General features: G+C 51.2%; 1 protein-coding gene across 1 annotated transcript; it reads left to right on the top strand.

Annotated features, from left to right (window-relative positions):
• Positions 1 to 713: 713 nt before the first annotated feature.
• Positions 714 to 11,602, top strand: LOC144672298 (RIIa domain-containing protein 1-like). Its single transcript, XM_078534156.1, has 4 exons — positions 714 to 866; positions 7,586 to 7,662; positions 10,673 to 10,719; positions 11,386 to 11,602. Exons 1-4 carry the CDS (start codon positions 765 to 767, stop codon positions 11,463 to 11,465), a joined length of 306 nt encoding a protein of 101 aa, XP_078390282.1. The 5' UTR covers positions 714 to 764; the 3' UTR covers positions 11,466 to 11,602.
• The last annotated feature ends 290 nt before the right edge of the window (positions 11,603 to 11,892 follow it).

Below are 11,892 nucleotides of genomic sequence, written 5' to 3'. Positions count from 1 at the left end.
GGTTCCAGAACCGGCTCCAGGACTCAAAGCCCCGTTAGCCCAGACAACACTCGCAAACCTCATCTTTCGGATGAGGCATTGAACCGAGGCCACAGGGCCGCTGGAAGGTACGAGATAGCGTGGGCGCAATCAGAAGAAGAGGAGTTGGGAGTGGATGGGGTGGGTGCGTGAGGGGAAGACGGATGGGGAAAGCGTTCAGGCTGGGGCTCCCTGGCCAACATTCCTCGCCTGAGACTGCAAACGATGATTGCTCATCTCAGGGCGCGGTGTGGGATCCTGCTTTGTACAAAATGGCTGTCACACATAACCAACTGTTGTTGCTCATGGTGTCTAGTGGGGACTGGGTGGTGAAGGGATCTTAAATTGTTATAACTTAAATTCTCGTGGCTCCCTGTGCCAACCAAACCCATCCCAGTGTTGACAGAATGGGAAGGGGTGGGAGGGGGGGGGAAGGAGGGCAGCCATATTGCCACGGCCTAGACCAAGGACTCCTCTCCCTCAGCCTGCAGTTGTCACCGTGGTTACGGTAACCAAGCAGTCACGTGCCGGCCTCCCGCTCGCCGGTAGAGCTGTCGTCCGCCCATTGGTTCCCTGGTACCACGTGCTCTACCCGGCCAGGCCGTGCCCCTTCCCGCTCCGGCACTGCGTCTGCGCAGCCCAACGGCCCCGCCCCCCCCCCCCCCTCCTCTCCTGGTCCGGCATTGCGCCTGCGTAGGCAACCACCCAAACCGCAAGGACTTCGCCTCCAATTGGCTGCGCTAAAGATGGCGGATCCGCAGCCCCAGGTTCCTCCTCCCTACGGGATGGAGGCGTACGACCTGGGAGCGCTCAACGACGAGCAGGAGGACAAGCTCTGGCACTTCAAGGTGACGGGATCCCTATTCGTACCCCGCAGGGTTTTTAGTTTAATAAAGAGCGCCCGCCGGTCCTCCGTCGTCATGGCAACGCCGCCTGTGCCATCTGGGCGACGAATCATCGCGCAGGAAGGTGTGAGTGACAGGCGCTGCAGCCAATGATAATCTGGGGAGGGAATACTGATCAACTAATCATGGTCCAGGGAGGTGTGAATGACAGGGGAACTGGCCAATAATGATCTGGAGGGTGGGATTACTCATTGCTAAACAAAACCAGAAACAGAAATACCAGGAAAAACTCAGCAGGTCTGGCAGCATCGTTGGAAAAGAGCACAGTTGACGTTTCGAGTCCTCATGACCCTTCAACAGAACTAAGTAAAAGTAGGAAAGGGGTGAAATATAAGCTGGTTTAAGGTGGGTGGTGGTTGGGACAAGAAGCCAGTGATAGGTGGAGATAACCAAAAGATGTCACAGACAAAAGGACAAAGAGATGTTGAAGGTGGTGATATTATCTAAAGAAATGTGCTAATTAAAAGTGGAAAGCAGGACAGACAAGGTGCAGATAGCTCTAGTGGGGGTAGGGGAATGCTAAAAGGTAGAGATAAACAATGGGTGGAAATACATTTAAAAGTAATGGAAATAGGTGGGAAAAGAAAAATCTATATAAATTATTGGAACAAACAAAAAGGAGGGGGAAGAAATGGAGAAGGGGTGGGAATGGAGGAGAGAGTTCAAGATCTAAAATTGTTGAACTCAATATTCAGTCTGGAAGGCTGAAAAGTGCCTAGTCGGAAGATGAGGTGCTGTTCCTCCAGTTTACGTTGAGCTTCACTGGAACAATTCAGCAGGCCAAGGACAGACATGTGGGCATGAGAGCAGGGTGGAGCGTTGAAATGGCAAGTGACAGGGAGGTCTGGGTCATGCTTGCGGACAGACCGAAGGTGTTCTGCAAAGCGGTCACCCAGTCTGCGTTTGGTCTCTCCAATGTAGAGGAAACCACATTGGGAGAAACGAATGCAGTAGACTAGGGTGAGGGAAGTGCAAGTGAAATGCTGCTTCACTTGAAAGGAGTGTTTGGGCCCTTGGATGGTGAGGAGAGAGGAAGTGAAAGGGCAGGTGTTGCATCTTCTGCGGTCGCATGGGAGGGTGCCGTGGGAGGGGGTTGAGGAGTAGGGAGTGATGGAGGAGTGGACCAGGGTGTCACGTAGGGAACGACCCCTACGGAATGCCGCCGGGGGGGGTGAAGGGGAGATGTGTTTGGTGGTGGCATCATGCTGGAGTTGGCGGAAATGGCAGAGGATGATCCTTTGAATGCGGAGGCTGGTGGGGTGATAAGTGAGGACAAGGGGGACCCTATCATGTTTCTGGGAGGGAGGAGAATGCATGAGGGCGAATGCACGGGAGATGGGCCAGACACGATTGAGGGCCCTGTCAACCACCGTGGGTGGAAAACCTCGGTTAAGGAAGAAGGAGGACATGTCAGAGGAACTGTTTTTGAAAGTGGCATCATCAGAACAGATGCGACGGAGGCGAAGGAACTGAGAGAATGGGATGGAGTCCTTACAGGAAGCGGGGTGTGAGGAGCTGTAGTCGAGGAAGCTGTGGGAGTCGGTAGGCTTGTAATGGATATTGGTGGACAGTCTATCACCAGAAATTGAGACAGAGAGGTCAAGGAAGGGAAGGGAAGGGAAGTGTCAGAGATGGACAAGGAAGGGAAGGGAAGTGTCAGAGATGGACCATGTGAAAATGATGGAGGGGTGGAGATTGGAAGCAAAGTTAATAAACTTTTCCAGGTCCCGACGAGAGCATGAAGCAGCACCGAACTAATCATCGATGTACCGGAGAAAGAGTTATGGGAGGGGGCCGGAGTAGGACAGGAACAAGGAATGTTCCACATACCCCATAAAGATACAGGCATAGCTGGGGCCCATGTGGGTACCCGTAGCCACACCTTTTACTTGGAGGAAGTGAGAGGAGTTAGAGGAGAAATTGTTCTGTTCAAGGAAGAACAGAGGCCCGAACAATCCCCATCCACCACTACTCTCCTCCGTCTGGTTGAACTTGTTCTCACACTGAACAATTTCTCCTTTAACTCCTCTCTCTTCCTCCAAATAAAAGGTGTGGCTATGGCCCTCAACCGTGTCCAGCCCATCTCCCGCGCATCCGCCCTCATGCCTTCTCCTCCCTCCCAGAAACATGATAGGGTCCCCCTTGTCCTCACTTATCACCCCACCAGCCTCCGCATTCAAAGGATCATCCTCCGCCATTTCCGCCAACTCCAGCATGATGCCACCACCAAACACATCTTCCCTTCACCACACCCCGGCGGCATTCTGTAGGGATCGTTCCCTCTGTGATACCCTGGTCCACTCCTCCATCACCCCCTACTCCTCAACTCCTTCCCATGGCACCTTCCCATGCGACCGCAGAAGATGCAACACCTGCCCCTTCACTTCCTCTCTCCTCACCATTCAAGGGCCCAAACACTCCTTTCAAGTGAAGCAGCATTTCACTTGCACTTCCCTCAACCTAGTCTACTGCATTCGTTGCTCCCAATGCGGTTTCCTCTACATTGGAGAGACCAAATGCAGACTGGGTGACCGCTTTGCAGAACACCTTCGGTCTGTCCGCAAGAATGACCCAGACCTCCCTGTCGCTTGCCATTTTAACACTCCACCCTGCTCTCATGCCCACATGTCTGTCCTTGGCTTGCTGCATTGTTCCAGTGAAGCTCAACGTAAACTGGAGGAACAGCACCTCATCTTCCGACTAGGCACTTTACAGCCTTCCGGACTGAATATTGAGTCCAACAATTTTAGATAATGAACTCCTTCCTCCATCCCCACCCCTTTTCCGTTTCTTCCCCCTTTTTGTTTTTTCCAATAATTTATATAGATTTTTCTTTTCCCACCTATTTCCAATATTTTTAAATGTATTTCCACCCATTGTTTATCTCTACCTTTTAGCATTCCCCCACCTCCACTAGAGCTATCTGCACCTTGTCTGTCCTGCTTTCCACTTTTAATTAGCACATTCCATTAGATAATATCACCACCTTCAACATCTCTTTGTCCTTTTGTCTGTGACTTCTTTTGGTTATCTCCACCTATCACTGGCTGCTTGTCCCAACCACCACCCCGCCACCCCCTTAAACCAGCTTATATTTCTCCCCTTTCCTACTCTTACTTAGTTCTGTTGAAGGGTCATGAGGTCTCAAAATGTCAGTTGTGCCCTCCTCCGCCGATGCTGCCAGACCTGCTGAGTTTTTCCAGGTACTTCTGTTTCTGTTTTTGTTTTGGATTTCCAGCGTCCGCAGTTTTTTGCTTTTATTACTAATTGCTAATCGTGGTCCAGGGAGGTGTGAGTGACAGGTGAACTGGCCAATAATGATCTGGAGGGTGGAATTACTCCATTTAAAGGAATCTTGGTGAGTTGGGGCAGTGCATCTTGTAGATGGTACGCGCCGCTGTCGCCGTGAGTCTTGTAGACGGTACGCGCCGCTGTCGCTGTGAGTCGTGTAGACGGTATGTGCCGCTGTCGCCGTGAGTCCTGTAGACGGTACGCGCCGCTGTCACCGTGAGTCTTGTAGACAGTACGCACCGCTGTCACCGTGAGTCTTGTAGACAGTACGCAGCGCTGTCGCCGTGCGCCTTGTAGACGGTACGCGCCACTGTCGCCGTGAGTCCTGTAGACGGTACGCGCCACTGTCGCCGTGAATCTTGTAGACGGTACGCACCGCTGTCGCCGTGAGTCCTGTAGACGGTACGCAGCGCTGTCACCGTGAGTCTTGTAGACGGTACGCAGCGCTGTCACCGTGAGTCTTGTAGACAGTACGCGCCGCTGTCACTGTGAGTCCTGTAGACGGTACGCAGCGCTGTCACCGTGAGTCTTGTAGACGGTACGCGCCGCTGTCGCCGTGAGTGTTGTAGACGGTACGCGCCGCTGTCGCCGTGAGTCTTGTAGACGGTACGCGCCGCTGTCGCCGTGAGCCTTGTAGACGGTACGCGCCGCTGTCACCGTGAGTCCTGTAGATGGTACGCAGCGCTGTCACCGTGAGTCTTGTAGACGGTACGCGCCGCTGTCACCGTGAGTCTTGTAGACGGTACGCGCCGCTGTCACCGTGAGTCCTGTAGACGGTACGCGCCGCTGTCACCGTGAGTCTTGTAGACGGTAGGCAGCACTGTCGCCGTGAGTATTGTAGACGGTACGCGCCGCTGTCGCCGTGAGTCCTGTAGACGTTACGCGCCGCTGTCGCCGTGAGTCTTGTAGACGGTACGCAGCACTGTCGCCATGAGTCTTGTAGACGGTACGCGCCGCTGTCGCCGTGAGTCTTGTAGACGGTACGCGCCGCTGTCACCGTGAGTCTTGTAGACGGTACGCAGCGCTGTCACCGTGAGTCTTGTAGACGGTACGCGCCGCTGTCACCGTGAGTCCTGTAGACGGTACGCAGCGCTGTCACCGTGAGTCTTGTAGACGGTACGCGCCGCTGTCGCCGTGAGTCTTGTAGACGGTACGCAGTGCTGTCACCGTGAGTCTTGTAGACGGTACGCGCCGCTGTCACCGTGAGTCTTGTAGACGGTACGCAGTGCTGTCGCCGTGAGTCTTGTAGACGGTACGCGCCGCTGTCGCCGTGAGTCTTGTAGACGGTACGCAGTGCTGTCACCGTGAGTCTTGTAGACGGTACGCAGTGCTGTCACCGTGAGTCTTGTAGACGGTACGCGCCGCTGTCACCGTGAGTCTTGTAGACGGTACGCAGCGCTGTCACCGTGAGTCTTGTAGACGGTACGCGCCGCTGTCGCCGTGAGTCTTGTAGATGGTACGCAGCGCTATCGCCGTGAGTCTTGTAGACGGTACGCGCCACTGTCGCCGTGAGTCCTGTAGACGGTACGCAGCGCTGTCGCCGTGAGTCTTGTAGACGGTACGCGCCGCTGTCGCCGTGATTCTTGTAGACGGTACGCGCCGCTGTCACCGTGAGTCTTGTAGACGGTACGCGCCGCTGTCGCCGTGAGTCCTGTAGACGGTACGCGCCGCTGTCACCGTGAGTCTCGTAGACGGTACGCAGCGCTGTCACCGTGAGTCCTGTAGACGGTACGCAGCGCTGTCACCGTGAGTCTTGTAGACGGTACGCGCCGCTGTCACCGTGAGTCTTGTAGACGGTACGCGCCGCTGTCATCGTGAGTCCTTTGGACGGTACGCGCCGCTGTCACCGTGAGTCTTGTAGACGGTACGCGCCGCTGTCACCGTGAGTCTTGTAGACGGTACGCGCCGCTGTCATCGTGAGTCCTTTGGACGGTACGCGCCGCTGTCACCGTGAGTCTTGTAGACGGTACGCGCCGCTGTCACCGTGAGTCTTGTAGACGGTACGCAGTGCTGTCGCCGTGAGTCCTGTAGACGGCACGCGCCGCTGTCACCGTGAGTCCTTTGGACGGTACGCGCCGCTATCGCTGTGAGTATTGTAGACGGTACGCGCCGCTGTCACCGTGAGTCTTGTAGACGGTACGCGCCGCTGTCACCATGAGTCTTGTAGACGGTACGCGCCGCTGTCACCGTGAGTCTTGTAGACGGTACGCACCGCTGTCGCCGTGAGTCTTGTAGACGGTACGCGCCGCTGTCACCGTGAGTCTTGTAGACGGTACACGCCGCTGTCGCCGTGAGTCTTGTAGACGGTACGCGCCGCTGTCGCCGTGAGTCTTGTAGACGGTACGCGCCGCTGTCACCGTGAGTCTTGTAGACGGTACGCAGCGCTGTCGCCGTGAGTCTTGTAGACGGTATGCAGCGCTGTCACCGTGAGTCCTTTGGACGGTACGCGCCGCTGTCACATCTCCAGTGTGCCTGCTGGAGAGAGTGGATATTGAATGTGGCAGATGGGGTGCCAGTCAAGCTGGCTACTTTGTCCTTGATGGTGTTGAGGTTCTTAGGTGTTGCTGGAGCTGCACTCAGCCAAGCAAAAGGGGCAATTCTCAGTTTAACCAATCAGTTGAACTATATTTTCTGTCCCTTTGCACTAAGGCAGGTATGGCACGGGGTTAGATACAGAGTAAAGCTCCCTCTACACTGTCCCCATCAAACACTCCCAGGGCAGGTACAGCACAGGGTTAGATACAGAGTAAAGCTCCCTCTACACTGTCCCCATCAAACACTCCCAGGGCAGGTACGGCACGGGGTTAGATACAGAGTAAAGCTCCCTCTACACTGTCCCCATCAAACACTCCCAGGGCAGGTACAGCATAGGGTTAGATACAGAGTAAAGCTCCCTCTACACTGTCCCCATCAAACACTCCCAGGGCAGGTACAGCACGGGGTTAGATACAGAGTAAAGCTCCCTCTACACTGTTCCCATCAAACACTCCCAGGACAGGTACAGCATGGGGTTAGATACAGAGTAAAACTTGCTTTTTACTACTGTACTGACACTGAGAGCAACAGTCTGGATTTTGCACTCGAGTGCCTGGAGTAGGATTTGAATTTAGAGGAGGCAATAGAGGTGCCACTAAGGCTGACAGCTTTAGTAACCCAAATATATCGGAAGTTCTAGTTTAACATGCACCCTGTAGCTTGTGTCATCAATTGCATTGGACTGAGGTAAATTGTCCTGTCAGTGATCCAGTTCTGAGCAGGAATGGAGAATTGATGCTCGAGTCAGGCAAGTTCATCTTCTTGTTAATGTTTTTAAATTATTTCTGCTATGAGATTTATGATTATTACTTCTGTTTTTTCTAACTTGTTTGCAGATAAATACTCGAATTGCTAATGAATATTACTTGAGGAATCACCCAGAAGTGGAGATGCTGCTGAGGGAGTTTATGAGGTGAATAATGCAGATTGTGAATTGCTGGTTACAGAATATAGTGAGGCCACAGATTGAGGATTATAATTGGGAGAATGAATGCGAGGGGGATTTTTAGGACACTTTTACACACACAAAGACGTTACAACATGCTTCTGACATAGGGATTGAGGAGTAAGTATTGCATCAGTTGAGTATGCACCTGGTACAAAGATAAGCAGCACTGTAAACAGTGTAGATGCAAACATTAAATTACAGAGATACTGATAGATTAAGTGAATGGTGTCATGCCAAGATGGTGTGAAGAAAAATAACATCTTAAAAATGTGTTTCTCTTCCATACTCTCTTGTTTAAATTCCATTTATAAAAATGGACAAAGGCGAACTCATCAACCTCCTGGAATGTGACACCCCTTGCATTGTATAAACATTCCAGCCAGGCCAACACTAAGGACTAGTAGACGAGATGTCTGCACCAGCCAGCTCTGGACAACGGCAGAGCTCTTGTGACTCCTCATCTCTGACGTTGTGCTAATGGTTCCACAGTTATCTGCTCAAAATAAATGGGTTATAACGAGGGTCCTTAAAGTCCATCGTTAGCTGTATGGCTTGACTCAAAACCACCCTGTCACATGACTGACACTTGAGGCTGTTTGGACTGCTTTAATTACGTAGCTTTTGGATTCTGTCTTCAGTTGCGGTTTAACCTCAGAAGAGAAAACCAGTATCCAGACCAGCGGCCTGCCTCTGACTTCCATCTCTCTCAAAGTCGGATCTCCAGAAAGGACCCTGTATTTCACCTACAGAGTGAACCAACTCCCAGAATAAAAGTGCATCTTCAACCTGCACTCGAGTTCCTAGGACAAAGGCCAAGAATTCTGCCAGACAAAGCCACTTGAAAGAACCTTCATTGGACATGGACTTACTGGACTCTACTCACGTGAATTAATGCCAATACCTTTTGATTTTTTTTTTTCTTAAGTAACTCACAATTTGTAACTTCTTTCCCTTTCTTTCTCTGCCTTTCTACCTTGTATGCTCGTGAGTGTGAATGTGTGCCGCGATCCATCCCTCGGGTTTTGAAGGTATTAATAAATCCTAGCTTTGTTTCACCTTAAAAGAATTTGCTGTGGGGTTATTGTTAACATTGGACCTCATAAAACCGGGGGTTTGGGAAACACACCACGGCCCATTTCAACAAGGGAAAGGATACTAAAGGAAACAAATTAAATTAGAAATTAAAACTACCGCTGTCACAGGCAGAGGGGAACAGTAATGATAATTCAATCCACTTTGCCTTTTGTGTCCGTAACAATGGGCAAAACTGTGGCAAAAGGATTTCAGTGTGGACCAATGTGAGGCCCTCCACTGCGGACCTCAAAAGGATTGAACAGGCTATTTTCTAAATGGCAGAAAGCTAGAGACAGTGGACGTCTTTGGGGGGAGACGGTGGCATCGTGGTCCTGCCACTGGACTAGTAATCCAGAGGCCCAGGCTAATGCGCTGGGGACACGGGTTCAAATCCCACCACGGGCAGCTGGTGGAATTAAAATTCAATTGATAAAATCAGCAATTGAAAGCGAGTCTCAGTGACGGCAACCATGGCAACCATCATGGATTGTTGTAAAAACCCCATCTGGTTCACTCATGTCCCTTTAGGGAAGGAAATTTGCCGTCCATGTCCGGTCTGGCCTACATGTGACTCCACACCCACAGCAATGTGGTTGATCCTGAAATGTACAGCTCAAGGGGCAATTAGAGATGGGGCAACAAATCGTGGCTTTACCAGCGGCGCCCACATCCCATGAAAAATTGAAAGTGTAAAGAGACTTGGGTCGACCGTGTACACAAATCATTAAACTATCATGAACAGGTACAGAAAATAATCAAAAAGGCAACTGCAACGCTGGCCTTTCTATCTCGAGGACGAGAATTCAAGGATGGAGAAGTCATACTTCAGCTGTACAAAGCCCTGGCTAGACTGCACCTGGAATTACTGTGAACAGTAGTGGGCTCCACACCTTGGGAAGGAATTTTTTTTTTTTGCTTATTCTATCAAAGGATGTGGGCTGCGCTGGCTGGGCCAGCATTTATTGCGCATCCCTAATTGCCCCTTGAGAAGGATGGTGTGCTGTCCCCTTGAACCGCTGCAGTCCCTGTGGCGTAGGTACACCCACAGTGCTGTTAGGGAGGGAGTTCCAGGATTTTGACCCAACGACAGTGAAGGAACGGCCGATATATTTCCAAGTCAGGATAGATTGACGTTGGTGAGAATGCAGTGTGAATGCCTGAATGGCCTCCAACGGTTAAATTATGAAGAGCGACTACACAAACTAGGGTTATATTTGCTGGAATTTAGATGGATAAGTGGTGAATTGATAAAAGTTTTCAAGATATAGGGTGGATAGAGAGAAATTATTTCTGCCGGTTGGGGGAATCTAGGTCTAGGGAGCAGAGTCTGAATATTGGAGCCATACCTTTCAGGAGTGAAATTAGGAAACATTTCTACACGCTAAGGGTGGGAGAGGTTTAGAACTGCCTCAGAAATGGCAATTGATGCTGGAGCAATTGTTCATTTCAAATCGAAGATTGATAAAATTTTGTCATCTAAGGGAAACGGGGCCGAGGTGGGTGTATGGAGTTAGGTTGCTGAACAGGTATGATCTTATTGAATGGCACAACAGAATCAACAAGCTGAACGGCCTCCTTCTGTTCTGATGTTGCTATGTTCATTTGGTTGCATGAATAGACGTAAGTTATGTACAACAGATCCTGGGTGCGATGAAAACTGTAAACTGCTCTCGAGTAACAGCTGCCTCGAACGATTGCAAACTGTAATAATAGTTCCTAGGGGTGGTTGTAGGATGTAATAACATCCTAACCTGTAATTCGATCTCCAGTTTTAGAATGATTGCCGGAGCTCTCTTCAGATTGCCTGGTTGATTTCCTCAAGTGGTGCTGCGTTTACACGTGAGTGAAGTTTACTGATGGCGAATTGAGACTGAAATGCTTTGTGCTGTTTCTCTTCCAGGTCTGTCCTCCTGGAGAGACCAGAAGATATTCGGGAATTTGCCTCCGGTGAGTTGAAGTTCCGTGGTTCCAAATTCAATTGGAGTACGTATCAATCTGAAGGAAACTCCCATCATCTGTTGACTCTGTGAGCACAGGGTTAGATACAGAGTAAAGCTCCCTCCACACTGTCCCTGTCAAACACTCCCAGGACAGGTACAGCACGGGGTTAGATACAGAGTAAAGCTCCCTCTACACTGTCCCCATCAAACACTCCCAGGGCAGGTACAGCACGGGGTTAGATACAGAGTAAAGCTCTCCCTACACAGTCCCCATCAAACACTCCCAGGACAAGTACAGCATGGGGTTAGATACAGAGTACAGCTCCCTCTACACTGCCCCCATCAAACACTCCCAGGACAGGTACAGCACGGGGTTAGATGCAGAGTAAAGCTCCCTCTACACTGTCCCCATCAAACACTCCCAAGACAAGTACGCACAGGGTTAGATACAGAGTAAAGTTGTCTGTACAGTGCTGTGTGTGGAATTGGTTTGGAGTGATTGGGGTGGGATGCATTCGGCGGAGTTGGATGTATTGATATGGGAGGGTGGTGCTGGGTAAGTTAGGTTAGAGTGTCGTTTGGGATGGGGTCAGTGGGTAGGATCAGGGGATTGATTGGGGGGAAAATGGGATCAGAGCGGGAATTAACCCTCCCTGTCCTCTCTATCCGGCAGAATACTACACTGATGCAAACCTGCCGGGAAAGATCCAGAAGATGCTGAATGAGAAAGCAAAAGAAATAGTTTGGAACTGAGCAGGCTCACTACTCACAAGGGAGCATGGCGTCCTTGCCAGACACAGGCTCCAAACTCATGGCACAGCCAGCAGTATGCTTGTAATCTGACAGGTGCAATCAATTAAAAACCACCACTGTTTGTGAGGTTAACACGATGAAGTAAGTGAGAATCATCTTGTCTAATGTCAGAGTGAAACACCAGACAGTGACTGCATCAAGTGTGCCCCACTCTCCTGGGAAGGGCAGCACCCCCTCACACCGTGCATCCTCATACTGCACCCCCTCACGTTGTACCCGTTTCACCGCAGCCTCTGTCATGCCATTGACCCCCTGATGCCACACACCTCCACACCCCAGCACCCTCTACCACACCCCAGCAGCCTCTACCACATCCCAGCACCCTCTACCACACCCCAACATTCTACCCCCCAACATCCCAGCATTC

The sequence above is a fragment of the Cetorhinus maximus genome, chromosome 36 (assembly GCF_964194155.1).
Source record: "Cetorhinus maximus chromosome 36, sCetMax3.hap1.1, whole genome shotgun sequence".
NCBI classification, from domain to species: Eukaryota; Metazoa; Chordata; class Chondrichthyes; order Lamniformes; family Cetorhinidae; genus Cetorhinus; species Cetorhinus maximus.
Note: the sequence above shows the minus strand (reverse complement) of the source record. Positions and strands in the feature narration are given on the sequence as shown.